The sequence below is a fragment of the Rhincodon typus genome, chromosome 7, assembly GCF_021869965.1.
Source record: "Rhincodon typus isolate 14 chromosome 7, sRhiTyp1.1, whole genome shotgun sequence".
Taxonomy (NCBI): domain Eukaryota; kingdom Metazoa; phylum Chordata; class Chondrichthyes; order Orectolobiformes; family Rhincodontidae; genus Rhincodon; species Rhincodon typus.
The window spans coordinates 55,606,749-55,628,868 of record NC_063338.1 but is presented as its reverse complement, the minus strand read 5'-3'; the positions used below and the strand labels follow the sequence as shown (position 1 = coordinate 55,628,868).

General features: G+C 40.8%; 1 protein-coding gene across 2 annotated transcripts in view; it reads right to left on the bottom strand.

The window, feature by feature from the left end:
- psmd14 (proteasome 26S subunit, non-ATPase 14) overlaps positions 1-22,120 on the bottom strand; it is a 106,236-nt gene that overhangs the window by 64,599 nt on the left and 19,517 nt on the right. For both annotated transcript variants that reach the window (XM_048598998.1, XM_048598997.1), the window contains exons 3-6: positions 2,501-2,572; positions 1,987-2,106; positions 1,778-1,848; positions 963-1,113 (exon numbers count right to left, since the gene is read on the bottom strand). In XM_048598998.1, the coding sequence (XP_048454955.1) occupies positions 963-1,113; positions 1,778-1,848; positions 1,987-2,106; positions 2,501-2,572 (414 nt within the window). The remainder of the gene's footprint in view (positions 1-962; positions 1,114-1,777; positions 1,849-1,986; positions 2,107-2,500; positions 2,573-22,120) is intronic.

Genomic DNA, 22,120 nt, shown 5'->3' with positions numbered 1-22,120 from the left:
AATAGGAATTAACAAATGCATGATATTAGTTTAGCAATCAAACCACTGAAGTGTGAAATGTATAGGTACTCAAATCTTTGCAAAGTGCTATTGTTAATGCAGAAAATCTCTATATTTTACAAAGTTTGCAGTCAAAATTGCAAATTATCAAGCGCTAGTATAGTACTTATATTGATTAAATGGGTATCATTAATTTTAAAATGAATGCTATATGCTCCATTTATACTAAGTTTACATCAGGCCCAAAAATAATTATTTTTAACTGTGCATTACACCTGCTAATCAGAAGTCATTTGATAAACAAAAATCAACATCAAATATTCGATTTTCATCAAATGGAATTTTTTCTATATATCAAAAAACATCATGACATAATGGGCCTCATGTATGACTGGCTTTCTGACCAACTAGAATACTATTTTTAACATTAAATCTATGCTACAAAGAGGCGGTGTTTTAAAAAAAAATGCAAGGCTCTTTCCATTAAGCACAGGAGGTATTTTTACCAAGTGTTCAGAATTCCATTTTAAGACTCTGAAGGATCAAAACTGATTTGCATCTTTTAAAAAAAAAAGTACTATAAACAACAAACATTGTATGGCAAATATGATTTTTTTTAAACAGTGGTTAAATAATGCTTCGGACAAGGAAACAAATTGAGCACAGCAATATATCTACTTAAGCTCCAAAAAGGCAAAATACAAAAAAAAACATCTGGCATATTTGTGAAGTAAAACTTTAAGGTAAATCATCCATTATTATATAGCTCACCTCATATCAAATTTTACTTCAACATTTAACCAATATTTATCATTCGTAACAACGTCATGTAAACTGGTGTTTACACTGAACACTACAGAGGGTTTCCAGTGCATCAAATAATCAATATTAATTTTATGCATTTGATAATCAACAGATTTATTGTTACACAAGTAACATTTTTGTGAAGAACATGATCATACCTTCCCCTTTACACTCTGAATAGGATCCACTACTACGGCAACAGCTCGCTCCGACAGGGCTTCAAAGCTCTGCTGAGTGTTGATGTCAACTCCTGAAAGCCAGCATCCAAAGCCAGGGTGACTATGGTACCAGCCAACAACCATTTCAGGTCTAAAACAGAGCAAATGGCTAAGTGTTTTTATTTTGGAAATAAAAGGCAAACTAGCACTTTGAAGAAGGCAAACACAAAAAAGGAGCTGAACAATAGAAACAGACAAACATGATAATACTAAAAAAGTATGGAAAATGGGAACTCATTCAACATACATTTATGATGGTGTGGAAGTGAAGAAAGTGTGTCATAGAAGCGCTATCATTAAAAAGATGTGCATTAGCGGTGGTAGATCATGCTTTCAATTTTTCACCCTGTTACCACACCTTCCCTGAGCCAGTTTTTACCCTTTCAGCACTTGAGAGTAAATATCCACCCTTCAAATATCAATTAAAGCAGCAGTGGGACCAGGAACTCAGTCAAGAAGCAATTTACACTATTCTGCAGTGCTGCTGAGCCTTTTGTTAACATTAATTTTTAAGCTTTTTTTCACAGTGAACGTATTTGAACAAGCATGTGACAACTGTTGATAGGTATGAAATGAAACTGCAAAGGGAAACAAAATAAAATAGCAATCAACTTCAGAACTTTAAACAATTTGTAATAAGTTGCAAACAAAAATAATTTAATTGCAAAAATTAAATTATAAATAAATAAACTAATATTCCACACATACAGATTTCTGATGGCCTTGTTTTTATCATACAAGATTTTATATCCTACCTTCCTGTCTGTTTCAACATGTCCAGCATTTTGGCTTGAAAAACAGGATCAACTGCTTCAACACTAACACCCTGTTTGAAAAAAATAAAATGAGCAAATTACATAGCTTTGACAATAAATTTCTCCAAATCAAGCTTAGTACAATATCAAGAACTGAAGAATTATGTTTGAGTTACTTTCAGACAAAAACAAACAAAAACATTGCTTACCGTGCCGGACTGAGGCATAGCAAATACATCAATAACACGGACTGTGTAGTCATCAACAAATTCACCCAGCATCAGGCCCATCACTTCCATTGGTACACCAGCCCGTCCGTGTTTCAACATCTGCAGATTACCAAATTGCATACCAAAAAGTGTACTTCAGTGTTTTTTTTAAACCAAAATAGAGAAAAACAACCTTTTTTTGTATGTGACCATCTACCATGCTATATTAACTCTTGATAACTTCAGTTTAGTTTTTGCATTTCCTAATTTCATTTGTATAACTACACACTCATCATGAAAAACATCATGCAGTTACTGCATTTTAAATGGAAAGCTTAGTGCTGAATATACAAAATAAGCCAAAGTATTTTGTTAAAATGACTGAAAACGGTGGTGGAAATGCCACCAAGACATAGGACATCAAATAGATTACTTTACTTGCTTTGTGCCATTTCTTTCTAAGTTATAATGTGTAATTAACATGATCAAAAAGCAAACAAAGCGCTGACCTTACCTTCAGCAAAGCAAGAGAAGATATATAAACCTGTTCGGCTGTATCCACGGCTGGGGCATCAGTTGGTGGGCCCTACAAAACACAACGCCAAGGTTAATGTCTAACATTTTCCAAGCACGTTGTACGTCTGATAAGACTTTTTAAATTAGCTGCTTCAGTAATTCATTTTTAAACGCTAAAGCTGATAATATATTGAGGTAGGCAGCCTGATAAAATTCTAATTTGTAACTAGATTTTACATTCTATACCAAATATAGACATAAAGCTGTGATTAAGCTTTCACTATAAAAGTTCATTTGTTCTGAAGTTTTAAAACCACACTTGAACATCTGGTTTGTCTAATATAAAGATATTCTAAAAAAGCGATATAGTTTGTACCAATAATATTAATTACTTAAAAAGGTGAACACAGAGAGATTTGATGCTTTTGGATTTGTACAGAAACTGAATTATTCTCTCAATAAGGTATGCAAATATTATGGCTGTTAGCCACAGTTTTAAGATCTTTTAAGATGCCACTAACGGCATAAAAATACTTTGAAAGTGAATATCTAAGCTTTGTAAATAAATACTGGTAGAGTACTCACAAAGAAAGTCACATAATTTCACCCTGTCACTACTGTCAACGTCTGATCTGGCAATTACCTGTGTGGTTCTAATAACGGTGTGAATGTAAACACCACTGGACCAGCATTATTAATCTGTACTGCAGCAACAGCAATTTCCTTCAGCCTCTGTGGTTGCAAACTAAAAGACAACCAGTTGAGGAATGTAGCAGCAGTTTACAGGTAACAGCCTGAGCTATAGCTTGAGAAAATGCAGCAACGTTCCCTTGGTATGACAGCTGTGAACAAAGTACACCACAAGATGCCTTATGGGCTATTCAAGCAATGAAGTTCACTTCAACTATTTTGAAGCATTTATTATAAAATATACATTTGTCACAAACGCATATTTCAATTTTTTTTTGATTTTACTTTAAACAAGTATAAAAAGGAGTCTATTCCACAATAAAGCTAAGTTGCAAGCTGGAACATACTTCGGTGCAAATCATAGCCAAAACTGTTGCAGGAAAGCAACACTCTCCACTTTAATTGTCAAATACACATGTTATCATGAGACTGAAGCCTGTCATTTAATTTTGACTTTAAATTATAAAGAATTAACCCTTAGAGTCTCTTTTTGGCTGAATTAGTTGATTCATTTTCAATTGAAAAATCTAACTTCAATATACTTGCAGAATTAGAATTTTAACATCAGGTACCTCATGAATGAAATTAGTAGGGTGCTGGCCAGAGCAATTTAGAACGAAAAAAAGTCAACTGTCAGATCTTTATAATCAGCTGCTATGTTCGTCATGGGCACTTGACCATTACCAAAATAAAAATGAGGGCTTCCACAAAACCAAATTACTCATTTTGTTCTTGTCACCAGAAACTAACAGCAACAGCTCAGTTTTTAATGTGGTTGAATTATAGAACAAAAAGTACATTTAAACCTGAAAATACATCAATTTGGTCCATTGTATCTGCACTGGCTCTTTGTGAGAGCAACTTAAAACTGATAGAACTTATCTGCAATCTCTGCAAAACCTATACTTACTCTGCTTCAAATCTTTATCCACTTTTTCTCTGGATACACAGGTCTCTACTTCAATATACCTTGCAAAGAATTCATGCTGTACAAATTCTGACTGAGGAAATTTAGCACCTTCTTTCCCTCACATTCAATTGCTATACAGATTCCTTAAAACAGGCTATTTGAACTTAACCTATCAAAACCTTTCAAAGTTTCAAAAAATCTCTAAACTTCTTCAAAGCATTTATGTTTCGAGCATCTAAAATCGTTCCCCGTTTCTCATCCATAGCATCATCTAGTGAGACTATCACCAAATGTATTCTCAAGATCCATACTTCCACATAGAATACTCGCCTATCCAATCAGCCACTTCATTATAAATGCTTAAATGTAATTTGTCTTTTAAATATTCACATTTGCTATACTTGTTTATCTAACCATCTCTAAATATTCATTAATTTTATCCTACTGTATACATAACATGTTTAATGCAATACATTAAAATTATTCCAAAAAGAAAACAAGACATTAGTTTTTGTTATCTCCCCCATTTGTGCTTGCTTCTCCCCAAAACCCTTAACAGTTTTCCTGTTTACTCCAAAGTTCCACTGGTCACAGTGATCCAAATAAAGAATTTAACAATGCAAAGGACTCCCAAGGATCACTTCCTATGAGTGTTACTCTGACATTTCTTAAGATTTTTGTTTGCTCTTTTGTCTAATACACCAAAGGAAGGACTGCAGAACACTTTTATTAAAGGCTGATCATTAAACATAATTCTGATGATTTGAAAACACCTAATTCAAAACTGAATTCTCTCCAAACAGCTACAACTACTGTTTACAACATCTCCTGCTCTTAACAAAACAAGTAAGCCTAGCTCTTGAGCTTCACTGATTTTAATTTTTAAATTCACTATTTCACTGGTTGTTGTTCCTTAGCATGGCAAAGAACCACCATTTTTTTCCCCTCTTTTATGATTCCTATTCTTAATTTGGATGTAGGAGCAAGAAACTAAAGGGCAAATTTGATGCCTTAAGGTCAGAAATTTGATATGGTGATGCCATAACCATGGTTGCGTCTGCTGTGTTTTACTCAACATACTAGGAAGAGGGCTGCTAAACAACTGTTTCCACAAACCACGTCTGCACCCCATCTAATTAAAATTCTCAGACTACATTCCCCGAATCTTGATTTCTCCCTTCCCAAGTGTTATTTATCAAATAAGCAAGCTTTTATTTTGTCCATTATCAGCCAACACCAGGGAATATAATTAAGTTAATCATAGAATTTCACAGTAAAGAGGCCATTCGACCCATGATGTCTGAATCAGCTCCTGAAAGAGCTACCTAGCTAGTGCCACTCCCCAGCTCTATCCTTGTAGCCCTCCAACTTCATTTCTTTCAAATATATTTCCAGATCTCTTTTGAAACCTATGGAATCCTCCTCCACCACTCAGGCAGCACATTCCACACCCTCAAAACTGCCTGAGTAAAGAAATTTTAAAAGATACCATAACGGATTTTCTTTTTCTAATTCCAGCTTTTCCACTGTTGCTAATCCTTAAACTCCAACCATGAACTTAGCAGGCAGAGATCTACCACCAACGAGCCCTTCTTTAAAAATATCCAGGATATATTGCCAATCCCTATTTGTCGTGGAGAAGATGGTGGAGAGCTGCCAACTTGAACCACTCCAGTCCATGTGCTGTAGGTAGTCCCACATTACTGTTCAGGAGGGGGTTCCAGGATTTTGACCCAAATACACTGAAGGAACAGCTATAAATTTTCAAAGTCAGGATAACAAGTGGCTTTCAGGAAAGCTTGTAGGTGGTGCTGCTCCCATGTACCTGCTACCCTAGTCTTTCTAGATGGAAGTGGCTGTGGGTTTGGAGGATGCTGCTGAAAGAGCCTTGGTGAATTGCTGCAGCGTCTCTTGTAGACAGTACACACTTTTAACACTCAGCACTGATGGTAGAGAGTGGATGTTTGAGAATGTGGTGCAAATCAAGCAGGCAGCTTTGTACTGGATGGTGTTAACCTTCTCAATTGTTGTTAGAGCTGCACCCATCCAGGCAAGTAAGTAATCTATCACTTTCTTGACTTGTGCCTTGCGGATGGTGGACAGGTTTTTGGAAGTCAAGTGATTACTGGCTCACTGCAGGATTCCTAGCCTAGCCTCTAAGCGGTTCTTACAGCCACTGTATTTACAAGGCTCCTCCAGTTCAGTTTTTGAAAAATGGTAACCCCCAGAATGTAGACAGTGGGGGATTTAGTGCCAATGAATTGATTAGATCAATTAGATTATTATTGATTAGATCGATACATCGATTAGATTATTTCTTGCTGGAGATGGAAATGGCCTGGCATTTATCTGGCACAAACATTAACTGCCACTTTTCAGCCCAAAATTGAATACTGTCCAGGCCTTGCTGCATTTAGACATGGATGGGTTCAACATACAAGGAGTTGTGAATGGTGCTGGTTCAGAGCTGAAGTGAAGGGTCACCTAGACTCAAAATATTAGCTTGCTTCTCTCCATGGATGCTGCCTGACCCCGCTGTGATCTTCAGCATATTTTGTTTTCATTTCTGGCTAGAAGTACGGCAGATTCTTGAGCACAAGTCTTTAGTACTATTGCTGGAATGTTGTCAGGGCACACAGCCTGTGAAGTAGTCAGTGGCTTCACTCGCTTCTTGAGATCATGTGGAACGAGTGAAATTGGCTGGAGACTGATATCTGTGTGCCACGGACCTCTGGAAGGCGCCTATGTGGATCATCCACTCAGAATGTCTGGTTGAAAATTGTTTGTTGTAAATGCTTCAGTTTTATCATTTGGCCTGACATGCTGGGCTTCCCTATTGTTAAGGATGGGTATATTTGTGGAGCATTCTCTTCCAGTAAGGTGTTTCATTGTCCACCACCATTCACAACTGGATATGCAGGACTGCAGAGCTTAGAACTGATCCATTGCTTTTGGAATCGCTTAGCTCTGCCTATCACTTGCTGCTTTTGCCGTTTGGCATGCAAGTAATCCTGTCTTGCAGCTTCACCAGGATGTCATCTCATTGTTACATATGTCTGGTGCTACTCTTGGTATGCTGGCTGGCAGTCTTCATTGAATCAAGGTTGATCCCACAGCTTAATGAAAATAGTAGATTGGGGAAATGCCAGGCCATGAGGTTGCAGATTGTTTTCGAGTACATTTCTGCTGCTGCTGATGGTCAATGCAACTCTTATTTGTTTGGTACAATTTCAAAGCAGAAGGACCGGATAAATAAAACATTGTGATAAATTTCCTTTTCATCTTTTGTCATCAACCCAACACAAGCTGAAATACAGAAACGTTCTTCTTCACTGGCTGTATGGTCCTGCAGGAAATCAGGCTTGGCCTTTAACTACCAAACCGTACCCAAAGATGAACAATCTCACTTTTAGGTACACCATAAATAATGGCTGATGGTAAACAGGAAGCATCACAAGAATACATGAAGAAGGTTTAGGTTTGGGTTCCACCAGGGCTATTCAGCACCTGAACTCATTGCAGCCTTGGTTCAAACATGTACAAGAGCTGAATTCCAGAACTGAGGCAAGTGCGACTGCCCTTGACATCAAGGTCACATTTGACAGAGTGTGGTATCAAGGGGTGCCAGCAATACAATTTCTTTCTCCTTTTCAAAATTTCGAAATTCAGTCATCTAGTTAAAAGGTTAATAAGGTAGCTGACTGAGAGACAATTATCAGTCCTGGAGCCTGATGAGGGCCTCAATAGGTATGATTACAAATAAAGCTTAACTAGTGACAGTCATCTCAACTCACCTCAGTTCTATTTAAGAAATGACCTATTGAACGTGCATGACCACGAAGGAGAGATCACATCTGGAAGTGAGAGGCAGTCAGAGTGAGTGACGGCCAAAGTGAGTATAGAGTGCGGGGAATATGGAGGCAGTGTGGGAAGATGGCGCAGAAGGGAAGTGGTGCTTTTTTGGTTCGTAGCTTGTAAAGATCTTTTTACATGATAAACTGAGGCCCAGGATTTAGGGCCCAGCACAAAACAAAGAGTGACATCACAGGAAAACTGTAAGTTCACTGGTTGGTAATAGCCACTGTTTATAGGTTACTTTCAGATTGAAGGTAAATAGGGGAATATTGACATTACAAACTAAAAGACCAGTAGGAAATTTTTAAAAACCAAATTAAGAACTAAATTAAGAACAAAACAGAGATGCAGAGCCAGGTGATATGCTGTACCTGCATGATGTGGGAGCTGGTGGACCATACTGTGGTTTGTAGTCACCACATCTGTAACAAGTATTGGTTGCTTGAGGAACGCAGGCTCTGAGTTGATGAGCTGGAGTTTGAGCTTCGAACACTGCGACAACATCAAGGAGGGGGAAGAGTTACATGAACTCTGTATTTCAGGATGAAGTTGTACCTATTAGATTAACTACCTCAAATTCAGTCAGTGATCAGAGACAGCAGGGTGTGACTAAAGGGCGAGGCAGGTTGAGGGATCCAGTAGGTAGTGCTGAAGGTCCCTTAGCCCTTGATCTTGTTTAACAGGTTTGAGTTTCTTATTATCTATGTGAATGAGTGTGGGGGCAAAAGGGAGGATGAGCAAACTGACCATAGCACCATGGTACAGGATGCCATTCAAGAGGAGGGAGAAAAGACGAGGATAGTATATTCCAGGAACAAACACTATTCTCTGTGGACAGGATTGAAATTCCTGGCTGGTACCAGGATTCAGGATACCTCACCTGGGCTGCAGCAGAACTTAGTAGGACTGGAAAGATCCAGTTGTCAAGGTCCATGCAGGGAGATACTACAGAGGGAGTATGAACAGCTAGGGGCAAAACTAAAATGCAGAACCAAAAAGATGGTAATCTCTTGATTACAACTTTAGCATGAGCTAATTAGCACAGAGTCAACAAAATTAAAGAGGTAAACTCGTGGTCCAAAGATTGGTGTGGCAAAAGTATGTTTGAATAATGTGGGAAAACATGAAATGGCTCACTTTGGCAGGAAAGTCAAAAAGTAGCATATTATTAAGATGGAGAGAGATTGCAAAGCTCTGAGATGCAGAGGGATCTGGATGGCGGAGTGCATGAATCACAAAAGTTTAGAATACAGGTCAAGCAAATAATTAGGGAAGCTAATAGAAAGAAAGCATTTAGCATAAGGGAAACTGAATAGAATATTATGAATGTTATGTTTCAATTATGTGGGGCACTGGTAAGGCCACATCTGAAGTACTGTGTACAGCACTGGTCTCCTTATTTAAGGAATAATAGAAGTGTGTTGGAATTAGTTCAGAAGTGGTTTAACAGATTACCACCTAGACTGGACTGTCTTATGAAGAAAGTTTAGACAGGCTAGGCTTGTGTCCATTGAAGAATAAGAGGCAAATTGACTGAAACGTGAGCTGTTTTGACAGGGTAGATGAGAAAATGTTTCCACTTGTGGGAAACAGGGGTAACCACTTAGAACAGAGATGAAACAATAAAAAATTCCTAGTGGACATGAATCTTTGAAACGCTTCCTGAAAAGGCAGTATAAGCAAAGTCTTTGAACATTTTTAAGGCAGAGGTGGATGGATTCTTAGTAAGGAAGAAAGTGAAAAATTATAAGGAGTACGTGAGACTGTGGATGATGTTACAATTAAATGTGCTGCAATCTTATAACATGGCAAAGCAGGCCAAAGGGGTTGAATGGTCTCGTCATACCAGGATAATTGAGAGTCTTGAGTGTACTGGAGCTGACCCATCACAGTGAGTGGTGCTACGACTGTGCTTTATATTTACTATTGCTTGAAGGATTTATGTTTTGAAGAATTGTGGGAAATGGAATTAAATTCAAATTTTGTGAACATACCTTGAGTGAGTTCTAGAAAACAGGATATTGGAGAGAGAGAGAAGAGAGAGACAGAGAAGGGGGGGTGGGGGGGGACAGAGAAAGAGGAGAGACAGAGAAGGGGGAGGAGGCAGAGAGAGGAAACGGGGGAGACCAGAGAGAGGAAAGGGGGGGCGCCAGAGAGAGGAAAGGGGGGGGGGGGGCAGAGAGGGGGAAGGGGGGGCAGAAGAGAAGTTTAAGTGAAGTTTAATGTGAACATTGGAGACTTTTAAATCATTTCCTAGAAATCACATGATTGATAATAATTGCTTACTTTGCTGTAAAGCCTGGCTGAAGTTTTTTTGAACAGTGATTCGTTTAGAGAAGTTTGTGGTTTCTGGGTGATTTGGAAATAAGCCTGCTAAGAACATGTGGAGTTTGAGGGACAGCTTAACAGCCAGTTGCACTGGAGAGTCGTCTGCTCAAAACCAGATGAACAGGAGGAAAGCTTGCAAAGAACAAGCTGCCCAGCTGGTTTCTCTCATTTCTGAAAAAGAAACACTTCAAAACAATTCAGGATGAAAGCCATTTGCTTTTTTGAAAGACTGATTGGAGAAACATCTCAAGATTGTACTTCCTGAACAAATTTTATCCACAAGGTTTCAGAGACAACAGTCCATGATTCATGATTTGACGACACATGCTAGAAAACACAAAGAGACTGCAGAACATCCTCTGCTTTATCATTTTGCCTTCAAGAATAAGTCACTGGCATAAAGTTTTTTTTTCTTGTTACATAAAGCCGATCTCTGGAGAGAATTTTTTTCTTCTCTTTTCCTGAAGCATTTATGTTTGAGATATTGATCGGTATAACATTTTTACTTCTATATATCTGACTGTATGTTAACCAATTATTCTATCTTTATTTAATTGGGTTTATTTTACAATAAACTTATAATTGTATTTCTTAAGAAACCTGTTGATAAAGTATTTAATTGGCCATATCGGTAACTAAAGGAAGGACTCCAGCCTTGGTCGCCACAGTGGTAGAAATGACATCAGATTCCCAATAGGAACACTGTAGATGGTGGCAAGACTTAGGAATCAGCTATGCATCACTTGTCAGAATCATCAAAATCCACCATTCCATAAGACCATAGCAGAGTTAGGTCATTTAAGTCTGTTCCATCATTTAATGAGATTGTGGATGATCCGACAGTCAACTCCACTTTCCTGCCTTTTCCTTATAACCCTCAATTCCTTTACTGATTAAAAATTGGTCCACCTCAGCTTTGAATATACTTAATGACACAGCCTCAACAGCCCTCTGCAATAAAGAATTCCACAGATTCACAACCCTCAGAGAAGAAATCCCTCCTTATGTCTATCATAAATGAATTCCAAATAATTTCAATTCATGAAGCCATGCTGACTCTGCTTGATCATGTTTATTTCTAAGATCCACACAGTGGTTGGCTCTCAATTACTCCCTGAAATTGCCAAGTAAGCCATTCAGTTGTACCAATCTTTACAAAGTTGGACTTCGAGAGCAACCAGACGTGGGCAATAAATGCTGGCCAGCCAGCAACGGCATCATCCCACAATTGAATTTGAAAAAAAAGCTCTGCTATTACATTTTCCCAACAACGTTAAGCTACATGCCCTGATTTTTGTCTCCTTTGCCTCTTAAATAAAGGTGTTACACACTGGTAGTTTTCTAATCCTTTAGAACTTTTCCAGTTTCTAAAGATTCCTGGAAGATTACTACCAGTACATCCACTATCTCTGTAGCTACTTCCTTTAATGTCTGATGGTGAACCCATCCTACCCAGGGAACTAAATAAAAACCAAAAGAACTGCAGATGCTGTAAATCAGGAACAAAAACAAAGTTGCTGGAAAAGCTCAGCAGGTCTGGCAGCATCTGTGAAGGAGAAAACAGAGTTAACGTTTCGGGTCCGGGTCGGCTTCCTCAGAACCGTTTTCTGCCCAGAGAACTTATCAGTCTTTGGCCCCATTAGTTTTCTTAGCACTTCTTTCTTCCCTAGTGATAGTTTTGGATTTATTTCCCCTCTTCTTTTCGCCCCATGAATATTTAGTAATTTTGGTATGCTATTTGGGTCTTCTACTATCAAGACTAATACAAGTAATTCACTCAACTGCCACTTCCTGGTTCCCCATTATTTCCCCAGCCTCATTCATTAAGAGACCCACGTTAACTCTGGCTTCTCTCTCATATATTTAAAGAAACTTCTGCGATCCATCTTGATATTACTCACAAGTTTCCCTTAAAATTTATTTTCTTTCTCTTTGGTCATCTTTTGTTGGTTTAAAAAAAGCTTTCCCAATCCTTTGCCTTACTACTAAATTTTGGCACATTGTATTTTTTTGCTGCTTTCAATCTGATGTTATTTTTAAACTTTTCTGGATAATCACGGCTGATGTTCAAAGACTCACTTCAGTGCAAAAAGAGACCATTCAGTCCATTGAGTCTGCACCAACCCTCCGAACAGCATCCCACCCAGACCCAGATCCAGCCCCCTACCTGTTCTTGTAACCCTGCATTTCCCTCGGTTCATCTACCTAGCCTGCACATCCCTAGACACTATGAGCCATTTAGCATGACCAAACCACCTAACCTGCACATCTTTGGACTATGGGAGGAAACCCACACTAACACAGGGTGAATGTGAAAACTCCACACAGACAGTCGCCTGAGGGTTGTGAGGCAGCAATGTTAATTAATGAGCTACCGTGCCATTTATCCCCTTCCGAGAATCTTCCTTCCTCACTGGAATGTCTTTCCTATGAGCCAAAAAATATTTTCTTAAACATCTGCCATTGTTCCTCAACTGCCTTTGCTGCTAAACTCCTTCCCCAGTCCACTCCAGTCAGCTCTGCCCTCATTCCTTTGAAATTAGCCTTATTTAAGCTTAGCATAGTTGTTTCTGACCCAAGTTCCTCCCTCTCAAGCTGACTGCTGAATTCTACCATATTATGGTTACTGTTTCCAAGGGGATCTTTTATTTAGTTATTAAATCTGCCTCATTACACAACACCAGATTCAAAATACCTGACAACAGATCTTTGGTTGAATTCACCACAAACTGTTCTAGAAAACTGTCCCAAATACACTCTGTGAATTCTTCCTCATGGCTTCATCTGCCATTCTGACTATCCAAGTCCACAAAAAATAAAGTCACACATGATTAAAGGTACTGCATTTGTTACATGCCCGAATTACCTCGTTTCATTCTGTCCCACTGCATAGCTACTGTTAAGGGGCCTATATTCGACTCCCGCTAGTGTCTTCTTTTCCTTTTTATTTCCACCCATATGTACTCTCCAGCTTCAGATTCAACATAGTTTCTTGCTGTCATACTTATTCCATCCCAACAATGCTACCCTACCACCTTTTCCTCCCTTTCACAAAGTCACATATCCTTAGTCCCCAGCTTTGAGCTCTGTAACCATGCTTGCCGAATGGCTATAATATCATACTGTTTACCTGTATTTGTGTTGATAATTCATTTATTTTGTTCTGAATGCTATGCACATAGAAGTAAAGACCCATTAATTTTCCCTTTTACCATTTGGGTACTTGAGGCAAATTGAAACAGCTGTTTCAAAAACTAGTCAAGGAGCAATCTGACATCGTATCAAACACCTCCATCATTATTCTTAGTTATGTCTTGACCCAACAGCAAGACAGTTCCACCAGTGGTGACAGCGCAGTGGAATGCACTTGAGAGACAGTGTCCCTGGAAATCCTCAACACTGACTCTCAATCCCATGAAGTTTTACAGCATCAGGTCACTCGTGGGCAAAGAAACCTCAAGCTGATAACCACTAAACAATCTTCAACTGAAGAATCAGTGCTTCTTTGTGTGGAAAGACTTAGTTTTACAACATAGAAAGCAGCTCAAAAACAGAAGTTGCTGGAAAAGCTCAGCAGGTCTGGCAGCATCTGTGGAGAGAAAATCAGAGTTAACGTTTCGGGTCCAGTGACCCTTCCTCAGAACTGGGGTTCTTCGAACTTATCCACCCATCCTATCATCTACAAGTTCTGAGGGAGGGTCACTGGACCCGAAACGTTAACTCTGATTTTCTCTCCACAGATGCTGCCAGACCTACTGAGTTTTTCCAGCAGCTTCTGTTTTAAGCATCCGCAGCTCTTCGGCCCAGCATGTTCATGTACTCTAGACCCTTCATCCAACAATTTACCCATAGCCTTGCATCTACTGCACAACAGAAATGTGGAGATTATTTAGGGAGCAGTTGCTACAAATACTGGATAGGTTTGTCCCACTGAGGCAAGGAAGGGATGGTAAGGTGAAGGAACCTTGGATGACAAGACATGTGGAACATCTAATCAAGAGGAAGAAGGAAGCTTACTTAAGGTTGAAGAAGCAAAGATCGGACAGGGCTCTAGAGGTCGACAAGGTGGCCAGGAAGGAACTGAAGAATGGTCTTACGACAGCCAGATGGGGGTATGAGCAAACCTTGGCGGGTAGGATTAAGGAAAACCCCAAGGCATTCTATGCTCATGTGAGGAACAAGACGATGGCCCGAGTGAGGGTAGGGCCAATCAGGGATAGTGGAGGGAACTTGTGCATGGAGTCAGAGGAGGTCCTTTATGAATACTTTGCTTCAGTATTCACCAGTGAGAGGGACCTTGACGTTTGTGAGGACAGCGTGAAACAGACAGATATGCTTGAACAGGTTGATGTTACGAAAGAGGATGTGCTAGAAATTTTGAAAAACATGATGGATAGATAAGTCCCCTGGGCCAGACAGGATATACCCAAGGTTGCTACGGGAAGCGAAGGAAGAGATTGCTGCCCCTTTGGCGATGATCTTTGCGTCCTCACTGTCCACTGGAGTAGTACCAGATGATTGGAAGGTGGCAAATGTCATTCCCTTGTTCAAGAAAAGGAATAGGGATAATCCTGGGAATTACAGACCAGTCAGTCCTGCTTCTGTGGTGGGCAAATTATTAGAGAGGATTCTGAGAGATAGTATTTATGATTATTTGGAAAGGCACAGTTTGATTAGAAATAGTCAGCATGGCTTTGTGAGGGGTAGGTCATGCCTCACAAGTCTTATTGAATTCATTGAGGATGTGACAAAACACATTGATGAAGGCAGAGCAGTGAATGTGGCATATACGGATTTTAGCAAGGCATTTGATAAGGCTCCACATGGTAGGCTCATTCAGAAAGTAAGGATGCATAGGATTCATGGAAATTTGGCTGTCCAGTAGAAGACAGAGGGTGGTAGTAGATGGAAAGTATTCAGCCTGGAGCTCGGTGACCAGTGGTGTTCCGCAGGGATCTGTTTGGGACTTCTGCTCTTTGTGATCTTTATAAATGACTTGGATGAGGAAGTGGAAGGGTGGGTTATAAGTTTGCCGATGACAAAGGTTGGTGGAATTGTGGATAGTGTGGAGAGCTGTTGTAGGTTGCAACGGGACATTGATAGGATGCAGATCTGGGCAAAGAAGAGGCAGATGGAATTCAACCCGGAAAAGTGTGAAGTGATTCATTTTGGAAGGTCGAATTTGAATGCAGAATACAGGGTTAATAGCAGGATTCTTGGCGGTGTGGGGAACAGAGGGATCTTGGGGTCCATGTCCATAGATCCCTCAAAGTTGCTACCCAAGTTGATCGGGTTGTTAAGAAGGCATATGGTGTGTTGGCTTTCATTGGCAGGGGTATTGAGTTTAAGAGCCGTGAGGTTATGCTGCAGCTCTATAAAACCCTGGTTAGGCCACACTTGAAATATCATGTTCAGTTCTGGTCACCTCATTACAGGAAAGATGTGGAAGCTTTAGAGAGGGTGCAAAGGAGATTTACCAGGATGCTGCCTGGACTGGAGGGCAGGTCTTATGAGGAAAGGTTGAGGGAGCTAGGGCTTTTTTCATTGGAGCGAAGAAGGATGAGAGGTGACTTGATAGAGGTGTACAAGATGATGACAGGCATAGATAAATTGGATAGTCAAGAGACTTTTCCCCAGGGTGGAAATGGCTATTACGAGGGGACATAATTTTAAGGTGATTGGAGGAAGGAAAAGGGGAGATGTCAGAGGTAGGTTCTTCACACAGAGTGGTGGGCATGTGGAATGCGCTGCCGGCAGTGGTAGTGGAGTCAGAGACTTTTAAACGACTCTTGGATAGGCACATGGAGGATAGTAAAATGTGGGGTATGCAGAGTAGTTTGATCTTAGCAGGATAATAGGTCGGCACGACATTGTGGGCCGAAGGGCCTGTACTGTGCTGTACTGCTCTATGTTCTATGTTCAAGTGATCATCTCAATACTGCGACAGCTCCTGCCTCTACCAGGCACTGAGTTCCTGGTTACCCTCCAGGTGAAATAAAAACTTTCTTAAATCTTCTCTAAACCACCTGCCCTTTACTTTAAATCTGTGTCCACTGGTTATTGATCCCTCCACTAAGGGGAAAATATTTTTTCCTATTTATGCCCCTTATAATCCTATACATCCTGTACAGCTCCTCCCTCAGCCTCTGTACTGTCAAGGAAACAACCCCAGCCTATCTTGTCTGTCTTCATAGCTGAAATTTTCTAACCCAGGCAATGCCCTAATTTTCTCTACACCCTCTCTGTACAATCACATCCTTCCTGTCATGTGGGAACCAGTACTCCAGCTGCAGCTCCATCATAACCTTCATGCCCTTCCATTCAATGCCTCAACTTATAAAGGGAAGCATTCCATACACTTTTTTAAGCTCCTTATCCACTTGTCCTATTAACTTCAAAACAGCAGGCAGGACCTTCAAATATAGTAATTTCCGGATTACTCCCTGAGTAATGAGTACTGAAACAGGAGGATGAGACCATAAGACCATAAGACAGAGGAGCAGAAATTAGGCCATTCAGCCCATCGAGTCTGCTCCGCCATTCAAACATGGCTGATAAGTTCTTCAACCCCATTCTCCTGCTTTCTCCCCGTAACCCTTGATCCTCTTGATAATCAAGAGCCTATCTATCTCAGTCTTAAACGTACTCAATAAACTGGCCTCCACTACCTTCTGTGGCAGTGAATTCCATAGATTCACCACTCTGGCTGAGGAAGTTTCTCCTGATCTCCATTCTAATAGGTCTTCCCTTTACTCTAAGGCTGTGCCCTTGGGTCTTAGTCTCTCCTACCAATGGAAGCATCTTCCCAATATCCACTCTATCCAGGCCATTCAGTATTTTGTAAGTTTCAATTAGATCCCCCCTCATCCTTCTAAACTCCAACGAGTATAGTCCCAGAGTCCTCAACCGGTCCTCATATGTTAAGCTTCTCATTCCTGGGACCATTCTCATGAACCTCCTCTGAACCCACTCCAGGGCCAGTACATCCTTCCTGAGATATGGGGCCCAAAACTGCACACAATACTCCAAATGTAGCCTGACCAGGGCCTTATAAAGCCTCAGTAGTACATCCCTGCTTTTATATTCAAGTCCTCTCAATATAAATGCCAACATTGCATTTGCCTTCCTGACTACTGACTCAACCTGCAAGTTTACCTTGAGAAAATCCTGGACTAGAACTGCCAAGTCTCTTTGCACTTCAGACTTCTGAATTTTCTCCCCATTTAGAAAATAGTCCACGCTTTTATTCTTCTTACCAAAGTGCGTGACCTCTCACTTTCCCATGTTGTATTCCATCTGCTACTTCTTTGCCCACTCTCCTAACCTGTCCAAATCCATCTTCAGCCTCCCTGCCTCCTCAATACTACCTGTCCCTCCACCTATCTTTGTATCGTCTGCAAACTTAGCCAGAATGCCCACAGTTCCTTCATCTAGATCGTTAATGTATAAAGTGAAAAGTTGTGGTCCCAGCACTGACCCTTGCAGAAGACATGAGACAGATGAATGCTTCTAGAAAGATGATGCAGGAATGGGGTCTTCCAATTGTGAGGAAATTAGGATAGAGTCTGGGCTGGATGGCACCTGCAAACACTGGACATGTTGCAGATCAGATCTGGAACTGAGCTACTTGTGGGACATTTTGCTAGTTCTATTGACAGAGCTTTAATTTAACTTGGCAGGGGTGTGGGAATGAAGAGAAAACAGTGGAGAAAAATACCAGAGCTCACAAAATATTTGGAGACACAGCTGGTACCTAGCATAGAGAACAACATGTTGATAGGTAAAGTCTTGGTAAGGGAGAAAGAAATTAAGTCTAAATTAGGGTTACTGTGCATGTATGTGAATGCACAGAGTATAGTAAATAATATTGGGGAGTGCAGATTGTCATGTGGAAATATGATAATGTAGCGATGAGAGGTCTGGCTCAAGGAACGGCAAGATTGGGTGTTAAGTATTCCTCAGTTTAAGGTGCTCAGGAAAGATAGAAAAGGGAGGAAGGATGGAAGAATGACCCATACTGTTTAAGGAAGGCAAAGCAGTTTGTTGAGCGAGGGGCAAGAGTTCCTGGGATTGCATGCTGTAGTTTCCTAAAGCAATGTATGTCCAGCTCGCAAATAAAGGATGCACATTTGGACCTATGTTTGGAAATGAGGTGGACCAAAGAGATCATGTGCCAGTGAAGGAACATTTAGGAGAGGGTGATCATTGTATCTCCCAAGTGCATGCCACTGCACTGTCACCACCAGTGGAACTTGTCTTGCCGTTGGGTCAGGACATAACCAAGAATAACGATGGAGGTGTTTGATACGATGTCAGATGATGGGGCAGAAAGACCAGAGCAAGAAAAATCAATTTGGAGACTGCTGACTTCAACAGGGTAAGGACAGAACTGGACAGGATTGACTGGAATGAGAGGTTGGTATGATAACTGTAGCTCAGTTGACAATGGTGACTCAGTGGTTAGTACTGCTGTCTCAAAGCGCCAGGCAGCCGGGTTTGATTCCACCCTCGGGCGACTGCCTGTGTGGAATTTGCACATTCTCCCCGAGTCTGCGTGGGTTTCCTCCGGGCGCTCCGGTTTCCTCCCACAGTCCAAAGATGTGCAGGTTAGGTAAATTGACTATGCTAAATTGCCCATTGTGTCTAGGTGGGAAATGCCAGGATAGGTTAGAGGGTGGGTCTGGGTGGGATGCTCTTCGGACGGGCGGTGTGGACTCGATGGGCTGAATGGCCTGCTTCTATACTGTAGGAATTCTATGAACAATGGGTTATTCTCAAAGAGGAAATGGCTCAGGTACGGTCAAAGCATATTGCCTCAAATGGAGAAAGTAGGACAAAAAAATCCAGAGCTCCCTGGATGACGAAGGAGATAGTAGGAAAAATGTCGAAAGACAACATTAATTAGGGGGCACAATTCTAGAGGGAGTGAAGGAGCAGTGCAACCGGGGTGTTCATGCACAAATTACTGAAGGTGGCAGGACAGGTTGAGAGTGTAATTCATGAAACATAAAGTATCCTCAGCTTTATTAGTCAGAGCATGAATGTACAAGAGCAAGAAGGTTATAGTGTACTTGTATAAAATGCTTATTAAAAACCTCAACTGAAGTATTGTGTACAGTTCTGGGCACCACATTATAGAAAAGATCCGAACACACTTGGAGAAAGTGCAAAAGCAATTTACAAGAATGGTTCCAGAGATGAGAAATTTCAGTTCAGAGGATGGATTGGATAAGTTAGGATTGCTTCCCTTGTAGAGAAGGTGGCTAAGAGGAGATCTGAGAGAGATTCTGAAGAGGCTGAATGGAGCAGATAGAGAACATCTGTTTTCACTCACAAAAAGATCAAGAATTAGAGAGGGAATAGATTTAAAGTGATTTGCAAAAGAAGCAAACGAGGTGAGAAAAAGCTTCTTCACGCACAGTGAGTAGATAGGATATGGAATGCACTGCCTGGGAGTGTGATGGAGACAGACTCACTTGGGCATTGGATCATCATTTGGTTAGAAATAATGCGCAAAGATATGTGGGGGGCAGTAAAGCAGGAGGTAAGGCAGTAGATAGTGATGCTCATTTGAAAAGCTGGTGTACACACGGTGGCTAAATGCAATGTAAAACCTCTGATTCTGTGACCTACACACTAAAGGTGCTGAGGATAGCAAGAGCACAGAATTTACTCTTAGCGGGGGACCAAAAGCCTTTTACCAAGAGTGCTGGTAGCACCACTACTGAAAGAATTGGCCAAGATATCTGCAAGGCTAGGCATGCAGAGGATGCAAAAACCAATACAAGGGGAAAATCTACTTGATCTCACCCTCACCAAACTACCGACTGCCACTGCATCTTCTGCAATTTTGTGGAAAGAAAATAATGTCTTCAGTGTGAGGATATTCATAATCATGTTATGTAGTCCAATGACTGCGCTAAATGGGATAGATTCAGAACAGATCTGAGCTCAAAACTCAGCAGTGAGACACTGACTGCCATCAGCAACAGCAGACTTGTATTCAGCAACAACCTGTAATTATATGGCCCAAAATATCCGTCACTGTACTATTACATCAGGCAGAGGATCAACTGCGGTTCAATAAGGAATGTAACATTCCAGGAGCAGCACCTGGTAGTATACTGAAAAATGAGGTGCCAAACTGGGAAAGCTGCAACAGTGGTCTAAACATGTTCTAAACAGCGGAAGCAGTAGGCAATGGACAGAGCCAAGCAATCCCACAATTAATAGATTATTTCAAAGCTCTGCAGTCCTGCCAGTCATGAATGGTGGGGTCAGTGAAACTAACATGAGGAGCATGCTCCACAAATGCCTCCAGTTTTAACAAAAGGCACTGGGTGCAGCAAAGGCTAGGGGTCCTGACAACATGTGTGCTGTTGTGTTCCAGAACTAATCACACCAGTTGTTCCAATACAGCTACAACATTGGCACCTAGCCAACAATGTGGAAGACTGCATAATTACATCTTGTATACAAGAAGCCAGACAAATCCAATCCAGCCAATTACTGTTCAATCTACTCTCAATCGTCAGCATGGTGATAAAGTTGTCAGTGACACTGCTATCAAGTGGTGATAGAAACTCTCAGTGATACTACTACCAAACAGTGGTCCTCAGAAATAATGTGCTCACCGACACCCAGTTTGGATTCCTCAGAAGCAGTGGGCTCAAGATCTCTCTACAGTCTCGGTCTAAAGATAAACATTTGCGTGGAAATTCAGAAGTGAGGTGAGAATTACTGCCCTTAACATGGTGGCAGCATTTGGTGAAGTGTGGCATCAACAGGCACTCAGGAAAGCTCTCATCTGGTTAGAGTCATACTAAGCACAAAAATTGTGGTTGTTGGAAGTTAATCATCTCAGCCCTAGATCATCCCTGCAAGAGTTCCGCAGATAGTATCCCTCAGCTTTATCAAGGACCTTCCCTCAATCAAAATATTAGTGGTAGTGATGTTTGTTGATAGTTGCATACTGTTCAGTGCCATCAGTCATTCCTTAGATATTGGAACAATCAATACCTCTATACAACTACAGATGCACAACATTCAGTCTTGCATTAGTAAGGAGTATGCGACACATGTGCCACACAAGTGTCAAGCAATGAATGTCCCCAACATGAGAATCTAACCATCTCCCCTTGACTTTCAACATCTTTACCGACATCCACTGTGGCTACAAGCAGAGGTCAGACGCCAGTAATTCTGTGGTAGCTAACTCAACTCCTGACTCATCAAAGCCTGTTCAGCATCTACAAGGCACAAGTCAAGAGAGTGATGGAATACTCTTAACTTTCCTGAGTGAATGCAGCTTCAGCAACACTCAAGAAGCTGGTCACTATCTAGGACAAATCAGCCCACTTGATCACCACTAATTCGTCACCTTACAGAGCTGCATCCCTCAACCCCAGGTGCATAATAGCAGTCTCTTGCAAATGTGTACCATTTACAACATGCACGTCAATACTTGCTAAGCCTTCTTTGACAGCACCTTCTGAACATGTGACCTTTGTCACCTGGAAGAAAAGCAGCAGCAGACACATGGGAATACCATCACCTACAAGTTCCCATCCTAGTGATGCATCATCCTAACGTGTATTTATATTACTTTTCCTTCACTGTTGCTAGTTCAAAAACCTAGAACTTCCTTTCGAACAGCAATGTGCTTGTACTTATATGGCATGGTCAGTAACTGTTCAAGAAGGCAGCTTACTTGTTAAGGGCAACAAAAGTGGGCTTCATCAGCAATAAACACATTCTGAGCAAATGAAAAGACAGGTAGCTGATTCTAGGCTTGCCTTCATCATAACAGTTGAAATCAACTCTCACACTTATGGA